We start from the raw sequence: 21,574 nt of genomic DNA on the forward strand, positions 1-21,574 counted from the left end.
TACTGTCCCAGCAACATCCTGTAAGAGATAGGTAGCATTCAGAAGGAGGAGAACTCAGGGAAAAACCTCTTTTAAAACAGGAGAAACAATATACTGATCTATCTATAACAATGAAATCCATGAAATTAGTTAACTTTGAAAACAACTCAACATGGGGGTGGACAAGATGTAGACAACAATCCCAATGCTGAACAAGCAGGGAAGGCAACTTCTTGTTTTTCTCAATTAAACAAGCTGTAAAAATTAAGGGACTAAGGCAAGAGGAAGAGAAAGAGGTCAATTTCGAATCCTGATTTCTCTTTCTTCCCCTCTAAGTCCACAGTAACGGTTTCCAAAGGAGTTTTGCTTGTAGCACCTTACTAACTAGGGCTTTAACATTTTCACTGATTTCCTTTTATGACATAAAAGTAAAAAGGGATAGCACAAGAACATGTGCTTTGAATTCAGAGACCTGAGTTCAAGTTTAGGATTTGCCATTAACCACTAGATTCTGGATTAATCACTCAGTATATGTCCTTGATACATTTATTTGTGAAAGGAGGTCAGCATAGTGCCTGAAACACAACAGTCCCCCAAAATGTAATTTCCTTTTCCTTTTCTGGGAATGTGAGCCTTTTCTAGTTTTGGCTCTTGGGAATGCTTACAATGAGCATTGTAAATGCATATTTACAAAGTTATGTTTAGCCACAAAGTCTACATTTTAGCCAAATAGCATTTATGATAAATATTTGAATAAAAAGTTTTCTGGCTTGCTAGTTTTTCAGGAAAAGTGGGCAAGGTTCCAATTTGCCTAATTTTTAAATACATTTGAAGAAAAGTATTTTTAAGTGACTAGTACATAAAAGGCAGCCTTTCCTGAGCCACTTTCTCCTGCACTTCTCACCATTAGTAATCAGGGAAACTATAAATATGTGTAAAGGACATAAGGGGTGGGCTGTCACCAGGAAACAAAAATAATGAAACCCGCATTGCCAAGACAATCCTAAGTCAAAAGGACAAAGCTGGAGGCGTCACGCTACCTGACTTCAAACTATACTACAAGGCTACAGTAACCAAAACAGCATGGTACTGGTACCAAAACAGAGATATAGACCAATGGAACAGAACAGAGTCCTCAGAAATAATACCGCACATCTACAGCCATCTGATCTTTGACAAACCTGAGAGAAACAAGAAATGGGGAAAGGATTCCCTATTTAATAAATGGTGCTGGGAAAATTGGCTAGCCATAAGTAGAAAGCTGAAACTGGATCCTTTCCTTACCCCTTATACGAAGATTAATTCAAGATGGATTAGAGACTTAAATGTTAGACCTAATACCATAAAAACCCTAGAAGAAAATCTAGGTAGTACCATTCAGGACATAGGCATGGGCAAGGACTTCATGTCTAAAACACCAAAAGCAACGGCAGCAAAAGCCATAATTGACAAATGGGATCTAATTAAACTAAAGAGCTTTTGCACAGCAAAAGAAACTACCATCAGAGTGAACAGGCAACCTATAGAATGGGAGAAAATTTTTGCAACCTACTCATCTGACAAAGGGCTAATATCCAGAATCTACAAAGAACTCAAACAAATATACGAGAAAAAAACAAACAACCCCATCAAAAAGTGGGGAAAGGATATGAACAGACATTTCTCAAAAGAAGATATTCATACAGCCAACAGACACATGAAAAAATGCTCATCATCACTGGCCATCAGAGAAATGCAAATCAAAACCACAATGAGATACCATCTCACACCAGTTAGAATGGCAATCATTAAGAAGTCAGGAAACAACAGGTGTTGGAGAGGATGTGGAGAAATAGGAACACTTTTACACTGTTGGTGGGATTGTAAACTAGTTCAACCATTATGGAAAACAGTATGGCAATTCCTCAAGGATCTAGAACTAGATGTACCATATGACCCAGCCATCCCACTACTGGGTATATACCCAAAGGATTATAAATTAGTCTACTACAAAGACACATGTACACGTATGTTTATTGCGGCACTATTCACAATAGCAAAGACTTGGAATCAACCCAAATGTCCATCTGTGACAGACTGGATTAAGAAAATGTGGCACATATACACCATGGAATACTATGCAGCCATAAAAAAGGATGAGTTTGCGTCCTTTGTAGGGACATGGATGCAGCTGGAAACCATCATTCTTAGCAAACTATCACAAGAAGAGAAAACCAAACACCGCATGTTCTCACTCATAGGTGGGAACTGAACAATGAGATCACTTGGACTCGGGAAGGGGAACATCACACACTGGGGTCTATCATGGGGAGGGGGGAGGGGGGAGGAGGGAGGGATTGCATTGGGGAGTTATACATGATATAAATGATGAATTGATGGGTGCTGACGAGTTGATGGGTGCAGCACACCAACATGGCATAAGTATACATATGTAACAAACCTGCACGTTATGCACATGTACCCTAGAACTTAAAGTATAATAAAAAAAAAAAAAAAAAAAAAAAAAAAAAAAAAAATAATGAAACCAAGGAGACCAAAGAAGAATCCTCAAACATCTGCTTTAATCCAGTTGTTTTGATTGATTGATTGATTGATTGATTGACTCATTCATTCATTGATCAAGGATTCCTGGAGGGCTGGCTTGCTGTGTGCCAGTCTCTGGGGTCCACACTGGAACCCCTGCTTCTTTTGGAGCTCTTGGTGACAGAAGGAGATCTGTCACCAAACCAAATGTTATGTTTTTCCCCCCTCATTCTGGGTTTTTTTGAAGACTGTATTTGTCCATTTTCCCAGCACCATCATCCCTTCACTGGAAAACTGTTAACATTTTAAATTCTGCATGATTTTAAAATAGTACATGACATTTTCACAGTATGATGTTCATCCCAGGCTAACCCAGGATTTATTTGGTCCTGAAGATTTCTAAAATCTTTGCTAGGCAATTAAAAGATTTAAAAATGAGAACTAAAATTTTTGCTATGTAATTAGAATATTTTAAAATAAAAACTCTTTATTGTTTTGGGTTATGACGGTATTTGAAATCCCCAAGCCATCCATCTAAATATTAATCCTAACACAAAAGGAAGACTCTTTTCTGCATTCCTGAGCCCATTATCATTGTTTACCTGGATTACTGCAAGCCCCTTCCCCTCCCATGTTCGTCTCCCAGCACCTACTCTTGTCCCTTCTTGTACCTGATTCTTTAGTGTGGTCAAAGCAATTTTTAAAAAAATTTAAATCTTTTCATGTCAGTCTCTGCTTGCCCTGAGGATGAAATACAAATTTCTTACTGCTGTTTACATGGCGGGCTCTCATGTTATTCTGGCCCATCTTCTCCAGGCTCCCCCTTGCTCCCACCACCCTGAACTTAAGGAGGTCCTGGAATATGTCATGCCCTTGAGGAGTCTGTGCCTCCACCATCTCACCTGTCTGAAACTTGCTCACGCCTGCAGGCTTCATGTGTTGAGTCCTTAATCTCCTAGCCCTGCTTCTGTCACTTCTTCTGGAAGATCTTCCCTAAATTCCTCCTGTGTTCAATATCCTTGCTCCATGTGTTCATAGCACTCTGCACCCCCACTTCAAAAGCACACCCCATTCAGTAATGAATTGTTTATGGCCTGCCCCTCCCCAGTCCAAATACAAACTATGAGAACAGACTTGCTGTGAGTCTTACTTACAGCTGAACCCCCACTGGCCAGCACAGTGTCTAGATTAAGAGAGGGTGTTATTCTCGCCTCCTGGCTACTGGATATCTTCATTTTCATTTAAAATAGTTTCTTTTATATAAATATTCACAAAAAAATTTATGAAAATACAGAAAAACTCATTTAAAGTCCAACTCCCTATACATAATAACTGTTAATGAATTACTGTATTTCTGTATTCCTGTTCTCTATCCGTAGCTTATTTACATTACTGTTATCATTTAAAACAAACAAGTGTATATCCAACTTTTTCATGCCTGGCACAGTGTACACATCATTCTCTGAATAAATATAATTTTTAATCACTACATAACATTTCATCAAGTGGATATATGACAGTTTACTTGACTACGCATTCCCGCATGAATTTACAGTGGATCATTTCTGGCTTTTCATTATTAAAAATGTTTGTTACAAAAAATAATAAACCTTATTGTATTTAAGCCTTTCTTTCATGCTTAGTTTTAATTTTATAGGCTAAATTTCCAGACGTGAAATTACAGCGTCAAAGTCAAAGGGTATAGACTTTATAAAAGTTCCCATATATTTTGAACTGATTACACCACTTTCTGGGCCCGGAGACTGGTGTGTATTTGAGTAACTCCTTGATGATGCAGACGACATATTGAGAGAAACACACTTTTTCCCTCTACAGATGAGAAGCAGTTTATTATCATTTCCCCAAAGGCCCACAGCAAAGGGAGAAAGAGCAAGCTTAAGAGTTTGAGATTTAGAACCCGGCTCCTTGCAGGCTCCTTCTGCAGGTGAAAGAAGCTGCATGTTCTTGAAGGGTGGATTGTTCAGACACATAATAATTCAGACTAGAAACCTATATGCAGATCTTTATTCCTGTGAAAGCTATTTGTGAATGCCCACTCATTCAAGGTCCCCTGTGAAGGCCACTAACCCAGAGTTTGGTGAAGTCATCCATCTAATGAGAATGTGAGATGAGGGCTGGGTGTGGTGGCTCACACCTGTAATCCCAGCACTTTGGGAGGCTGAGGTGAGTGGATCACTTGAGGTCAGGAGTTTGAGACCAGCCTGGCCAACATGGTGAAACCCCGCCTCTACTAAAAATATAAAAATTAGCCAGGCGTGGTGGCAGGTGCCTATAATCCCAGCTACTTGGGAGGCTGAGGCAGGAGAATTGCTTGAACCTGGGAAGTGGAGGATGCAGAGAGCGAAGATCATGCCACTGCACTCCAGCCTGGGTGATAGAGGAAGACTCTGTCTCAAAAAAATAATGATAAAAAAATAAATAAATAAAAATAAAAGTGAGATGAGGTGTCAAATGTTTTATCCTTTAACACTGAAGTGAGGACACTGCAAAACCACTTCCACACTCAAACTTAAAGTTCAAGCTTTGTCTATTTGTTGACTTTTAACTATTCAGCAAAATGGTTTAGATCTGGTCTTAGCATGTATTTCCATACTTCTGGCATATTCTAAGGCAATAATAATTATATGTGACTTACAAATATTATCAAGTTGACTATGCATTTTCATATTGTACTAGGGTAGCAAACCCAGTCTGATAGAAGACTGATATAAATGTGCTTGCTAATGACAGAATGGAACTGGAACCCTTGTCTTCAGATTACATTGCAGGCATCAAATAGGAGAGATTGTGATTGAGAAAGTCCACTTAATGTCTCCAGAGTTTTCAACTCTAAGGCTGCCCCTCTTACTTAACATTTGTACCTTCAAACAGAGGCACCCAAACAGGATGCTCATATTACCTAATACTGCATGTTGATGTTAAAAAGAATGCACAGTGCTGCAAAGATTTTGAATGACTTATAACACAGGCTGGTACACTTTTTGTGTAAAGGGCCAGATAAGTAAATATTTTAGGCTTTCTGGACCCTATGGTCTTTGTTACAACTATTCAACTGCTGTTGTAGCTCAGAAGCAACCATAAACAGTAAGTCAATGGATGAGCATGGCTGTCTTCCAATAAAGCTTTATTTAGGGAAAGTGAAATGTGAATTTCCTATTTCACATTACAGTTTTTTTTGACAAGTTTTCAATCATTAAAACATGTCAAGACCATCCTTAGAGAGTGGACCATATGAAAAAGGAGGTGGGCCGGGTTCGGTCCATGCACCATAGTTTCCCAACCCCTGACTTACCAAGTGGGCTACTCAACAGACAGGTCTTCTTTGCCTGTCCTTAAAAATCAGAATGGGAATGAGGGAAAGAAAATAGTGGGAGAAAGATTCAGCAAAGTATTGTCTCTACGATTTCTTACAGCAAGACGGTCAAAAGTGCAAGTAAAAAAATCTTGCATTCTCAGATAAGAATACCTCAATGAGAGTTCTTGCAAAAGCTTCAAGGAAGGATATTCAAAGTTTGTCCATACTGTCCCAAATGGTAGAGTGTCTTTGTTTCCCATGGCTGAATAATATGCTATTGTGTATTTATGTACCACTTTTTAAAAAATGCATCCATCAATGGATAGTTAGGCTGCTTCCAGGTCTTGGCTATTCTATTGTGAATACTGTTGCAGGGAACAGAGGAGTGCAGTAGCTATTTGAGACACTGATTTTGTTTCCTTTAGTTAAATATCCAGAAGTGGGATTGCTGTATCATATGGTACTTCTATCTTCAATTTTCTGAGGAGCTTTCATGCTGTTTTCTCTAATGGCTCTCCCAACTTACATCCCTATCAACAGTGCACAAGGGTTCCCCTTTTCTTCACATATATCAAACCATCACATTGTACACCTTACATATATACAATTTCATTTATCAATTATACCTCAATAAAGCTGGGGGTGGGGGGGGGGAGAAAAGATATTCAGCCAAACAAACCAGTCAGGCAGTATTAAAGTTCTATGGAACCTGAGCCATGAAACTGTATTTGTTGTGCACTATGCTCCTCTCCAATTTTAAAACTACCTCTTATCAAGCAAGTAACATGCTGAATTGTGCTTCTCTGTTTAAACCTGTCTCACCTAGTTGCTTATAAACTCTTCCAGGGTAGCAACCATTTGTTATTTAGCTTTATAGGCTCAGTGTAGAGTCATCCACTTGACACGCAATAAATGCTATCTGAATTTACCAGTAACATGAAAACCCATGAAAGATCATAAAGTATAAAGACTTCATAATATTGCCATAAGATCAACCTACAGAATGGGAAAAAATTTTTACAATCTACCCACCTGACAAAGGGCTAATATCCAGAATCTACAAAGAACTTAAACAAATTTACAAGAAAAAATCAAACAACTCCATCAAAAAGTGGGCAAAGGATATGAACAGACACTTCTCAAAAGAAGACATTTATGCAGCCAACAGACACATGAAAAAATGCTCATCATCACTGGCCATCAGAGAAATGCAAATCAGAACCACAATGAGATACCATCTCATACCAGTTAAAATGGTGATCATTAAAAAGTCAGGAAACAACAGGTGCTGGAGAGGGTGTGGAGAAACAGGAACACTTCTACACCGTTGGTGGGACTGTAAACTAGTTCAACCATTGTAGAAGACAGTGTGGTGATTCCTCAAGGATCTAGAACTAGAAATACCATTTGACCCAGCCATCCCACTACTGGGGACATACCCGAAGGATTATAAATCATACTGCTATAAAGACACATGCACACGTATGTTTATTGCGGCACTATTCACAGTAACAAAGACTTGGAACCAACCCAAATGTCCATCAATGATAGACTGGATTAAGAAAATGTGGCACATATATACCATGGAATACTATGCAGTCATAGAAAAGGATGAGTTCATGTCCTTGGTAGGGACATGGATGAAGCTGGAAACCATCATTCTGAGCAAACTATCGCAAGGACAGATCACCAAACACTGCATGTTCTCACTCACAGGTGGGAATTGAACAATGAGAACATTTGGACACAGGATGGAGAACATCACACACCAGAGTCTGTCATGGGGAGGGGGAGGGGGAAGGGATAGCATTAGGAGATATACCTAATGTAAATGACGAGTTAATGGGTGCAGCACACCAACACGGCACATGTAACAAACCTGCATGTTGTGCACGTGTACCCTAGAACTTAAAGTATAATAATAAAAAAAATATTGCCATAAGATTTGCATCCCATGAAATAAAGTTGCTTGTTAATGAGAAAATAAGAGTGGACACTTTCTAAATGATTTTGTTTCAATACTTACCAAATATCGATTATGTGCTAAAAATAACCCCATAGTTTTCACATGTATCACTTATCCCTTATGACCATTGTGTAGTAAATGTGTTGCCTTCTATATTTGTAGGTGAAGAGCACAAAACAGGAAAGTGATAAAGCCAGGATTAGTTAGGACTCAGATCTCCGGATGACACAGCTCAAGACTTTCCCATTATAATGCAAATCATCTGCAGAAATGCAAAATTACTCACAAAGTATGTCAAAACTACCATGGCTATACTGGCTGAACACAGGAAGGAGAAAGAAAAAGTATTAACAATAACGTGATATTGCAAAATGTGATGGGATAGAACAGTAGCATCCTTTCAGAATTTCTTTCAAAGTAAAAGCCTACGAATATTAAAAACAAAGCATGACAGAGTACCCAGAAGGATATAGAGCACATAAGTCAAGGAAGATATCTACTTTCTTTTGTAATCACTGTGTCACAATCAGAAAACATATTTCCATCATACCTAACTTTTTGCAAAAGTCCAGACAAAATCACTTATTTGGAGAAACTCAGCATAAATTCAGACACAAGTACTCAAGGAAGCTAGGTGAAAGACATCATTAAGAAAAGCTTAGCCGGGCGCGGTGGCTCAAGCCTGTAATCCCAGCACTTTGGGAGGCCAAGACGGGCGGATCACGAGGTCAGGAGATCGAGACCATCTTGGCTAACACAGTGAAACCCCGTCTCTACTAAAAAAAATACAAAAAACTAGCCGGGCAAGGTGGCGGGCGCCTGTAGTCCCAGCTACTTGGGAGGCTGAGGCAGGAGAATGGCGTAAACCCGGGAGGTGGAGCTTGCAGTGAGCTGAGATCCGGCCACTGCACTCCAGCCTGGGTGACAGAGCAAGACTCAGTCTCAAAAAAAAAAAAAAAAAAAAAAAAGAAAGGCTCAGAGCTTTGTGGCTGGCCAGTTGAGCAGTTGTCAATCTCCTGGACCCAAAATGCAGAGGGAAAAGATGCTACTGGATGCTGCCACATTTTGCTTATTTGAACAGGATACTTAACATTTATTTAACAAACAACTCCTGAGGCTTTACTGTATGCTGGGCACTAGGTTAGATTTTGAAAGAAAGGTGAGATAAATAAATCTGCCTTAAGAAAGGAGAAGAAAAGTTCTATGTAAGGTTAGAAGCTGGGACGAAGACTTTTGACTGGGGAGTTTAGTGGATGGTTTAGAAGGTACAGGTAAAGAACATCTTCAAATGCCTATTTGAGAAATACTGTTTAAGGTTTTGCCGGACACACCCCTCTGAAAAACGGTCACACCTCTTGCTCATCTAATTCTGGTTTCTCTGTCTTCTACAACACACGGAAGAGATAGAGCTACGGTCAACAAATAAAGAAGCAAAACTACATGAGGGAAAGCAGAAATCAAATGGTATAGTCTTCTAGACAAGGCTTCAGCTTGCAGAAATCATTGTAGTTGATAAAGCTCAAGTTGCTAGCATTTAGTTCAGAAATAAAAAGCAATCAAAAAAAAAAAAAAGTGGCCAAAGGTGTGTTTTATAATTTGGGAAAAATTCGTCTTATGATTTATTTGGGAAGAATCTTTGGAGAAAGATTCTTCATTTATTTCTCATTTCCTTTTCTGGAAACAAATGTCCTATGTGACTTTTTTTGGCCACTGTGGATTTCACTAGTCCAAAAAACTGAGCAATTTTATTAGAATAACTAAAATGTTGATGATTCCTTCTGAGCTTAATGTTTTGCTGTTTCCCTCAAACTGGCAAAAAGTAAGATATGAGTTTCTTTAGAGTTCAACTGCCTGAGGCTCCATTTATATAAAAAATTAAAAACATTTCAAAGTAAATTCAATTAGTGAATGTGTATTGCCTGAATAGACTATCCGTCTAAATTTAATATACTGAACATGACAATTTTATGAGCAGAACAAGTTAGAGATAATATATTTTATGTTCCTTAAACTAGCAAAGAGACTGCAGAATCATAAAGAACACTAACAAGGTATTGCATATAAACTTTCTTTTAAAAAAAGGTGTGTGTATTTTTTAAATTTGAGAAGTGCAAGGTTTGTTTTTCTTCATGACTTTAAGGTTCCTAAAGATATTGTCTTAGGCTGGGCACAGTGGCTCACACCTGCAATTCCTGCACTTTGGGAGGTCAAGGTGGGAGGATTGCTTGAGCCTGGGAGTTTGAAGCTGCAGTGAGCTATGATTGCGCCATTGCACGTCAGCCTGGGCAACAGAGCAAGACCCTGACTCAAAAAAGACAAAACGTTGTCTTCATCTTTCAACAGTATTGCTAATAAAGGGCATTACTGATAAATAATTCACTATATGTGTTGGAGGGGAGAATGTTGGGGGACAGAGAATGCAGGGAGTGAAGGAAGGGAGAGAGGGAAGTAAAGGGGAGAGGGGTGGAGGGAGAGACTACACTAGTCAACCTTCTAGAGGACCCACTGAGATTAAAAACAGACAGGGAGTCAAAGGATAAAAAAATAAAATTTCAAATAACCTGCACTGTTTACTTTAGATCCTAAGAGATTACAAGTGATGCCTTGCTCACTAGTAACAAAGATAAAGATCTAGGAGGAAAGATTGTGTTTATTACCTATAAAATGAGGGTTCTGATGGTTATCCCTTTTGTACTCTGGCTTCTGAGGATAAACATGCAGCCTAAATCGAGTGCACTGGAGATTCTGTTTCTCAGAAGGAATGGTATATTTGACTTTAAGGACCTTTCTTGCTGGTACCAGGATTCTGTCCAGTCCATGAATGATATAGTCTGACATCTTTATAGATGTTCCTGAGGTTTACAACCTTTGCAGGCAGAATTCAGAAGTCGAGTTTTGAATGTTCAGTTCTTTTTAATGAAATCCTTTAACTGAAAGTACATTCTACGTGTCTTATAGTTTATTCTATAGATTCTCCCCACCACACAAATCGCCTAATGCTATTTGTAGAAGAATATAATGAGCAATGCACTGTTTTACTGGGAAAAAAAGTGAATCCCTGTTTGGAACCAATTGCTAAGTCTATTCCACATTAATCCGGATCCTGAGTATCTTGTTGATATAGCTGTTCTCAGGATGAACATCATAAAAAGACTATAGGAAATTAACATTTATTGAGGACCTACTGTGTGTTGGGTTATGGGAAACTTACATCTGTTTTAGGTATTGAGGTATAATTTACCTACCATAAAATGTATCTATTATAAGTAAACAATTCAATGATTTTTAGTAAATTTATATATTTGTGCAACCCTCACCACAATCCAGTTTAAGAACACTCTCATCACTCTGAGAAGCTCCTTCATATCCTTTGTAATCAATCCCTGCTCCCATCTTCCAGGCCTAAGTAACCTCTTAGCTGCTTCCTGTCTCTATCATGTTGCCTTTTCTAGAAATTTCATAAAAACAGAATTATAAAATACGTGGTCTTTTGTGTCTAGCTTCTATCCACGTAACATTTTTTGGATTCCTCAATGCTGTTAAATGTATCAGTAGCTCATTCTTTTTTATTGCTGAGTAGTACTCCATTGCATGGATACGCCATATTTTATTTATTTATCCATTTTATGTGAAGGTAGGATTGATAGGTCAGATGGCAAGTGTACATTTATAAACAAATGCCAAACTGCTCCAAAGTGGCTATGCTATTTTACATTCCAGTCAGCAATGTATGAGACTCCAGTTTGTCCACATCCTCGCCAACACTTTGATACTATCAGCCTTCTTAATTTTAGCCATGCTAGCTAGTGGTTGGGGAGTAGAATCTTATTTTGTTTTAATTTATGTTTCCCAAGTGGTGAATCAAGTTGAACATCTTTTCATGTGCTTATTTGCCATTTGTATATCTATCTTCTTTGGTAAGGTGTCTGTTCAAATCTTGTGCTCATTTTTTTTTTTTTTTTTTATTATACTTTAAGTTCTAGGGTACATGTGCATAACGTGCAGGTTTGTTACATATGTATACTTATGCCATGTTGGTGTGCTGCACCCATCAACTCGTCAGCACCCATCAATTCATCATTTATATCATGTATAACTCCCCAGTGCAATCCCTCCCTCCTCCCCCCTCCCCCCTCCCCATGATAGGCCCCAGTGCGTGATGTTCCCCTTCCCGAGTCCAAGTGATCTCATTGTTCAGTTCCCACCTATGAGTGAGAACATGCGGTGTTTGGTTTTCTCTTCTTGTGATAGTTTGCTAAGAATGATGGTTTCCAGCTGCATCCATGTCCCTACAAAGGACGCAAACTCATCCTTTTTTATGGCTGCATAGTATTCCATGGTGTATATGTGCCACATTTTCTTAATCCAGTCTGTCACAGATGGACATTTGGGTTGATTCCAAGTCTTTGCTATTGTGAATAGTGCCGCAATAAACATACGTGTGCATGTGTCTTTGTAGTAGAATAATTTATAATCCTTTGGGTATATACCCAGTAGTGGGATGGCTGGGTCATATGGTACATCTAGTTCTAGATCCTTGAGGAATTGCCATACTGTTTTCCATAATGGTTGAACTAGTTTACAATCCCACCAACAGTGTAAAAGTGTTCCTATTTCTCCACATCCTCTCCAACACTTGTGCTCATTTTTAACTGAGTTGCTTATCTTCTTATGGTTGAGTTGTAAGATTTCTTTAAATATTTTGGTTAGAGCCCTTCGTTAGGTAATTACTTTGCAAATATTTGCTTCTAGTCTGTTGCTTGCCTTTTCATCTTCTTAATGGTGTCTTTTTTTTTTTCTTTCAGTTGTCTGTAACTTTTGCATCATATATAAATTTTTTTCCCTAACCCAAGATGATATAATCTACTATTCTTCTGAAAGTTTTATAGTTTTAGTCACACATTTAAGCTTATGGTTCATTTTGATTATTATTATTTTTTTGAGTAGAGAGTGCTGTAGAGGTCAAGGGACATAATTTGCATACACAAATCCAATTGTTTCAGCACCATTAAAAAATAAATAATCCTTTCCCTATTACCTTAACACCTTTTATGAAAATCAACTGATCACATATATGAGAGTTTATTTCCTGACTTTTGCTGCTGCACTACTGATCTATGCATCTATCTTATGTCAATTTATAGTGAGTTTTGAAATCAAGATGAGTGAATTCTCTGATTTTATTGTTTCTCCACACTAGGCTATTCTAGGTCATTTGTATTTCCATATAAATTTTAGGGCCAGTTTGTCACTTTCACCCCCAAAATGTCTACTGGGATTTTGGTAGAGATTATGTTGAATCTGTGTGTCAGTATGAAAAGAATTACCAATATTGAGTCTCCTAATTAATAAACATGGTATATATTGCATTAATTTAGTTTTATAAATTCCTCTCAGCAACACTATAGTTTCCAGTGTATAGTTCTCATTAAATGTATTCTTAAGACTTTTGTTCTTTTTGATGTTAGTGTACATGAAATTGATCTTCTTAAAATTTCATTTTCAGGTTGTCCATTACTAGTATACAGAAACATAATTGATTTTTGTATATTGATTTTATATCTTGTAACCTTGCTAAGCTCATTCATGTTCTAGTAGCTTTTTTTTTCTTGTAGATTCTGCAGATTTTCTACCTATAAAAATCACATTGTCTATAAATAAAAAGTTGTGTTTCTTCCTTTCCGATTCTCATGCCTTTAATTTCTTGTTTTAGCCTTATGGTCCTTGACCTTTATATTTGAATTGTCAGCATAATTCTGTTTAGTACATTGTACACTACTCCCCATTCCTCTCTCATGAACCCTGAAATCAGGTGTTTGTATATCTTTCCCCCTAACAAATTAGCCAGCATGTAATTCCACTGGCTGTCAGCCAAAAATTCAGTTTCAATAGCACTGCCATCTTTATATACAAAACAGTGCTTGGAGAATTATTTCAAAAATTCAAATTGCATTTTGTACTCATCATGTAGGGAAAAAAGATTAGAAAATGAGAAAAAAAAGTATTGCTATCTCAGTAATGAGTCTCATAAACCTAACAATTGAGACAAACATAAGAATCATTAGGCAAGCTGAAAGTCGCAATTCTTTAGCCTCAATTAGGTGCTCATTGGACTTAATAAGCTGGTCAACCATGAGGAAGAGAAAAAAATTAAAGAACATAATATGACATAGTGAAAATATTACATTAAAGACTGTGTCTATGAAATGAGACAGACAGCAACACAATAATAGTGGGGGACTTCAAAACTCCACTGACAGCACTAGACAGGTCATCAAGACAGAAAGTCAACAAAAAAAACAATGGATTTAAAGTATACCTTGGAAAAAATGTACTTAACAGATATACACAGAACATTCCATCCAACAACCACAGAATACACTTCTATTCAACAGTGCAGGGAACTTTCTCCAAGGTAGACTATGACGGGCCATAGAACGAGCCTCAATAAATTAAGAAAATTGAAATTGTATCAAGCAGTCTCTCAGACCAGAGTGGAATAAAACCAGAAATCAACTCCAAAAAGGAACCTTCAAAACTATGCAAATACACAGAAATTAAATAACCTGCTCCTGAATGAGCACTGGGTCAAAAATGAAATCAAAATGAAAATTAAAAAATTTTTCAAACTGAATGACAATAATGGTATAACCTATCAAAATCTCTAGGATACAGCACAGGCAGTGTTAGGAAGAAAGTTCATAGCCCTAAACACCTACATCAAAAAGACTGAAAGAGCACAAACTGACATTCTAAGGTCACACCTCAGGAACTAAAGAAATAAGAACAAACCAAACCCAAACCCAGCAGAAGAAAGGAAATTACCAAGATCAGAGCAGAACTAAATGAAACTGAAACAAGCAAACAAAAAACAATACAAAAGACAAATGAAACAAAAGCTGGTTCTTTGAAAAGATAAATAAAATTGATAGACCATTAGCAAGATTAACCAAGAAAAAAAGAGAGAAAATCCAAATAACCTCATTAAGAAATGAAATGGCAGATACTACAACTGACACCACAGAAATACAAAAGATCACCCAAGGCTACTATGAACACCTTTACACACATAAACTAGAAAACTTAGCAGAGATGGATAAATTCCTGGAAAAATACAACCCTCCTAGCCTAAATCAGTAAGAATTAGACACCCTGAACAGACCAATAACAAGTAGAGAGATTGAAATGGTAATTAAAAAATTACCAATAAAAACAGTCCAGGACCAGACGGACTCAAAGCAGAATTCTACCAGAATTGGTACTCAAAGAATTGGTACCATTCCTTTTGACACTATCCCACAAGACAGAGAAAGAGGGAACCCTCCCTAATTCATTCTGGGAAGCCAGCATCACCTTAATACCACAATCTGCAAAGGACATAACCAAAAAAGAAAACTACAGACTGATGCCCCTCATGAACACATACACTAAAATCCTTAACAAAATACTAGCTAACCAAATTCAATGACATATCAAAAAGATAATCCACCATGATCAAGTGGGTTTCATACCAGGGATGCAGGGATGGTTTAACATACATGAGTCAATAAATGTGATACACAACATAAACAGAATTACAAACAAAAAATCACATGATCATCTCAATAGATGCAGAAAAAGCATTCGACAATATCCAGCATTGCTTTATGATTAAAACTCTCAGCAAAATCGGCATACAAGGGACATACCTTAATGTAATAAAAGCCACCTATGACAAACCCACAGCCAACATAATACTGAATGGGGAAAAGTTGAAAGCTCTCCCTCTGAGAACCGGAACAAGACAAGGATGCCCACTCTCACCACTCCTCTTCAACATAGTACTGGAAGTCCTTGCCAAAACAATCAGACAAGAGAAAGAAATAAAGGTCATCCAAAATTGGTAAAGAGGGAGTCAAACTGTCATTGTTTGCTGATGATATGATCATTTACTTCAAAAATCCTAGGGACTCCTCCAGAAATCTCCTAGAACTGATAAAGGAATTCAGCAACGTTTCCAGATACAAGATTAATGTACACAAATCAGTAGCTCTTCTATACATCAACAGTGACCAGTGGAGAATCAAATCAAGAACTCAACCCCTTTTACAATAGCTGCAAATATACAGCTTAGGAATATACCTAACAAAGGAGGCAAAGGACTTCTACAAGGAAAACTACAAAACACTGCCGAAAGAAATGATAGTCGACACAAATGGAAACACATCCCATGCTCATGGATAGGTAGAATCAACATTGTGAAAATGACCATACTGCCAAAAGCAATCTACAAATTCAGTGCAATCTGCATCAAAATACCACCATCATTCTTCACTGAATTAGAAAAAAAATTCTAAAGTTCAAATGGAACCAAAAAAGAGCTCACATAGCCAAAGCAAGACTAAGCAAAAATAATAACTCTGGAGACATCACTGATAGGGTTCAGCTCTGTGTCCCCACCCAAATCTCATCTTGAATTATACTCCCATAATTCCCATGTGTTGTGGGAGGGGCCTGGTGGGAGATAATTGAATCATGGGGGCAGTTTTCCCCATACTGTTCTCGTGGTAGTGAATAAGTCTCATGAGATCTAATGGTTTACCAGGGGTTTCCGCTTTTGTGTCTTCCTCCTTCTCTCTTTTTGCCTGCCGCCATCCATGTAAAACGGGACTTGCTCCTCCTTGCCTTCTGCCATGATTGTGAGGCTTCCCCAGCCACCTGGAACTATAAGTCTAATTAAACCTCTTTCTTTTGTAAATTGTCCAGTCTCGGGTACATCTTTATCAGCAGTGTGAAAACAGAATACTACCATCACACTATCTGATTTCAAACTGTACTATAAGGCCATAGTCACCAAAACAGCATAGTACTGGTATAAAAATAGGCACATATACCAATGGAACAGAACAGAGAACCCAGGAATGCACCCAAATACTTACAGCCAATTGATCTTCGGCAAAGCAAACAAAACATGAAGTGGGGAAAGGACACCCTTTTCAACAAATGGTGCCGGGATAATTGGCTAGCCACAGGTAGGAGACTGAAACTGGATCCTCATCTCTCACCTTATATAAAAATCAACTCAAGATGGATTAAGGACTTAAATCTAAGACCTGAAACTATAAAAATTCTAGAAGACAACATTGGAAAAACCCTTCTAGACACTGGCTTAGGCAAGGACTTCATGACCAAGAACCCAAAAGCAAACGCAATAAATACAAAGATAAATATTTGGGGCTTAATTAAAGATCTTTTGCATGGCAAAAAGAATAGTTAGCAGAGTAAACAGACAACCCACAGAGTGGGAGAAAATCTTCACAATCTATACAACTGACAAAGGACTAATATCAGAATCTACAATGAAATAAACCAAATCAGTAAGAAAAAAACAAACAATCTCGTGAAAAAGGGGGCTAAGGACATGAATAGACAGTTCTCAAAAGAAGAGATACAAATGGCCAACAGACATATGAAAATGCTCACCACCACTAATGATCAGGGAAATGCAAATCGAAACCACAATGCAATACCACCTTACTTCTGTAAAAATGGCCATAATAAAAAAATAAAATAAAATAAAATAAAAACAGTAGATATTGGCATGGATGCATGAAGAGGGAACACTTCTACACTGCTGGTGGGGCATAAACTAGTACAGCCACTATGGAAAACAGCGTGGAGATTCCTTGAAGAACTAAAAGTAGAACTACCATTTGATCCAGCAATTCCACTACGGGGGATCTACCCAGAGGAGAAGTCATTATTCGAAAAAGATACTTGCACACGCATGTTTATAGCAGCACAACTCACAACTGCAAAATCATGGAACCAACCCAAATGCCCATCAGTCAACGAGTGGATAAAGAAAGTGTGATATCTATCTATCTATCTATCTATCTATCTATGTATGTATGTATGTATGTATGTATGTATGTATGTATGTATCTATCTATCTATCTATCTATCTATCTGATGGAATACTACTCAGCCATAAAAAGGATTGTATTAACGGCATGTGCAGCAACCTGGATGAAATTGTAGACTATTATTCTAAGTGAAGTAACTCAGGGATGGAAAACCAAACATTGTATGTTCTCACTGATAAGTGGGAGCTAAACTATCAGGACAAAAATGCATAAGAATAATACAATGGACTTTGGGGACTTGGGAGGAAGGGTGGAAGGGGGGCAAGGGATAAAAGACTACAAATAGTGTGCAGTATATACTGCTGGGGTGATGGGTGCACCAAAATCTCACCAATCACCACTAAAGAACATACTCATGTAACCAAATACTACTTGTATCCCAGTACTCTATAGAAAAATAATTTTTTAAAAAAGACTGTGTCTAAGATGCAGAGTATAATTAGTGATTTTGTAAATATGTTTTAGGTCTTCAGGAACACAGCTGCCATTATGATAGGTACAACTATTATCATATTTGAACACAATTCAATTAACAAATATTCTAAGGAATGTATTGGGTCTCAAAGTGGGGGAAATACAGGACTTCATTTAATCTTACAAAACTTCTGAGAAAGGTGTAACAATTCCCATTTACAAACTAGAAAACAAACCCAGAAATTTAAGTAACTGGAAAACAAACCCAGAAAATTAAGCAAATGGTGGAGACAAGATTATAATCCAGATCTTTTTGGTTCAAAAGCTCTTAATTGGGCCATATGTTCCTGAGCAACTCATTTCCATGATCCGTACCTCATGGCCTCAGCCTTGCGCCCACTGATGAGGAACCCTCTGGTTCCAAGTCTGTTACGGTTTCTAACATTTTCTGGATTTCCCCAGTGATTTACAAGCTATTGTGCAACAACTAGAGAAGAATCTTCTTCCGGATTTGTTCTGTCTGAAAATATCAGCCTAGAGGCTTAAACACTGTAATAAAAAGGTCTGAGATAGTTATGTAAATAAGATACACGTGAATAATTATAGAAAGCTTGGTTTGAAAAAGATGAGTAATTTACCCTCAAGTTTGGGGAAGAAATGCCCAGGAAGTTTGAATAAGAAAGGATATGAAAAATTTTAAGTGAGGTAATTCAGGCTTTTCCTCTTTGCTTCATTTTTTCGGGCAGACATATTGGAAAATAAATGCATTCCAAAGCAGAGAAGTTACCATTAAATTGTTCCATTGTGTACAGGTGACAAAGCTCAGCCTTCTCTCTCAACACCCCACAGAACAATTCTAACCCGTGGATGCAGATGATTCAGACTAAACTCTTTTTTTTTTTTTTTTTTTTTTTTTTGAGACGGAGTCTTGCTCTGTCGCCCGGGCTGGAGTGCAATGGCCGGATCTCAGCTCACTGCAAGCTCCGCCTCCCGGGTTTACGCCATTACGCCATTCTCCTGCCTCAGCCTCCGGAGTAGCTGGGACTACAGGCGCCCGCCACCTCGCCCGGCTAGATTTTTGTATTTTTTAGTAGAGACGGGGTTTCACCGTGTTAGCCAGGATGGTCTTGATCTCCTGACCTCGTGATCCGCCCGTCTCGGCCTCCCAAAGTGCTGGGATTACAGGCTTGAGCCACCGCGCCCGGCCCAGACTAAACTCTTTATAACGTGGGTTTGTAAGGCCAGAAAAGAAGGGCTATATTTCCACTCATGAGGATACGGAGCAAGGAAAAAGCAAACAATATCAAAAGTGCTTCTCCCTGTGCCTTCAGTAAACACTCAATAGATGTTTTGGACTTGTTGGCTAATTAAAAAGCATTTTGATAGGCTCTTGTCATTAAATAAATACTAATTATAGCTCCTCCTGTACTCTGGGCAATACACAAAACCAGAAATGATCATCTCAGTTCATGAGATGCCAGATGAGCCCTGCGCAGAGTGAGGAAGTTGTCCTGTGTGATTTCTACCCTCTGATTGGCAAACCTCTGGAAGAGAATTTTTTTTCACAAATCCTCTATTTTTTTTTTTTTTTTTTTTTGAGACGGAGTCTCGCTCTGTCGCCCAGGCTGGAGTGCAGTGGCCGGATCTCAGCTCACTGCAAGCTCCGCCTCCCGGGTTCACGCCATTCTCCTGCCTCAGCCTCCCGAGTAGCTGGGACTACAGGCGCCCGCCAGGTCGCCCGGCTAGGTCGCCCGGCTAGTTTTTTTTGTATTTTTAGTAGAGACGGGGTTTTACCATGTTAGCCAGGATGGTCTTGATCTCCTGACCTCGTGATCCGCCCGTCTCGGCCTCCCAAAGTGCTGGGATTACAGGCTTGAGCCACCGCGCCCGGCCACAAATCCTCTATTTTATGTCCTGTACTAATGTATTCATTCTCGAGTCTCCTTCCCCTCAAAACATACATTTTACAATCCTTATACATGTTCAGACATACTGGGTAATGCCTTGACAAATCTTTGTAGTTAGCAAAATATTGGAAACCACCTACATGACTGAGAAACACAGAGGTGATTCTATCAGAATAGGGGTTGGCAACTGTGGGCCCACAGCCTGTTGCCTATTTTTGTAAATAAACTTTTACTGGAACACAGCCTTATTGGCTCATTTATGTATTGTTTATGGCTGCTTTCTTTCTTTCTTTTTTTTCAGACAGCGTCTCACTCTGTGGCCCACGCTCAAGTGCAGTGGCACTATTTCAGCTCACTGCAACCTCCATCTCCCAGGCTCAAGTGATGCTCCCTCCTCAGCCTCCCAAGTAGTTGGGACCACAGGTGCACACTACCATACCTGGCTAATTTTTTGTATTTTTTGTAGAGATGGGGTTTTGCCATGTTGCCCAGGCTGGTCTTGAACTCCTGGACTCAAGTGATATGCCTGCATGGCTGCTTTCTTAATTAACACTAAGACTACATTTTAGGCCTGCAAAGCCTAAAATATTTACTATCTGGTCCTTTATAGAAACTGCCAAACCTTGTGATTTAAAATGTATTAACATTTCAAATAACATAGCAAAATACTTCTTTTAGAATAAGCTTTAAAAAATGCAAAGTATAACGTTTTGTGTATAGTATAATCACAGTGACGTAAAGCAAATGAAAGTTGGTCTAGAACAGAGACCAGAAATGCTCAGCATTTGGACTGGTGTGGCAGAATGACGGGTGATTTCCCTCCCACCCAACCTGTGTTTCACAATTTTTAAAAATGACCTTATGTTTCTAATAGAAGACACTAGACCTCACTTTGAAAGCTCTTTGAGTTCACATCTCCATCTGGTACACAGTGGGCGTGACTAAATGCAGTGGTATATCCCCCTCGGCCCCTCCCCACAAGTGTGCTGAGGCAGGAGCAGGAAGTCCTGGTAAGTACCTTATGCTCATCCCGAAGGTGGCTGTCCAGTTCCTCCGTGTGCTTGGTCTCATAGTAGCAGAGCTGGCATTTGTAAGGTTTCAGTTCATTGTGCTTTTCTATATGTTGCTGGAGGCTCTCATCACTGGAGCAGGTGAAGGTACACTTATCACAGCGGAAAACTACTCCCTGCAAGTATTTGGACAGTTTGGATCGGCAAACTTCAATGGGGACAACGCGCTCTTCTGTGGAAACAAATTGAATGGAAAGATGGGAATTTTTACTGATGGCAAAGCAGATGTTCTTTCTTTGGAATGTAAGAAGAAACTCACCCAATCTTGCTGCTTCTCATGGATCTGGTTCCTTGAACTGACACACATGCACACTGCCCCTCCCCTAACCCCCAAACAACATATTCCTCGGGAATGAGAGGGTGTTTTTAAGACCAAAAGCTTCTTTGTGTACTCAGCACCCAGAATGACCTACAAATGGAGGTGCGGCGGGCTAGTAGGTGCTTGCTAATTCCTGAATGGAGGTGATTAAGGCAAGGGGGAGGAATGGAAGTAG

At 38.7% G+C, this 21,574-nt stretch overlaps 1 protein-coding gene across 2 annotated transcripts in view; it reads right to left on the minus strand.

Moving 5' to 3' along the window:
• Nucleotides 1–21,574, minus strand: part of ZNF462 (zinc finger protein 462) — a 156,953-nt gene that overhangs the window by 11,607 nt on the left and 123,772 nt on the right. For both annotated transcript variants that reach the window (XM_010389456.2, XM_010389457.2), the window contains exon 10: nucleotides 21,029–21,252. In XM_010389456.2, the coding sequence (XP_010387758.1) occupies nucleotides 21,029–21,252 (224 nt within the window). The remainder of the gene's footprint in view (nucleotides 1–21,028; nucleotides 21,253–21,574) is intronic.

This window comes from Rhinopithecus roxellana, chromosome 16, assembly GCF_007565055.1.
Source record: "Rhinopithecus roxellana isolate Shanxi Qingling chromosome 16, ASM756505v1, whole genome shotgun sequence".
In the NCBI taxonomy this organism is placed as follows: Eukaryota; Metazoa; Chordata; class Mammalia; order Primates; family Cercopithecidae; genus Rhinopithecus; species Rhinopithecus roxellana.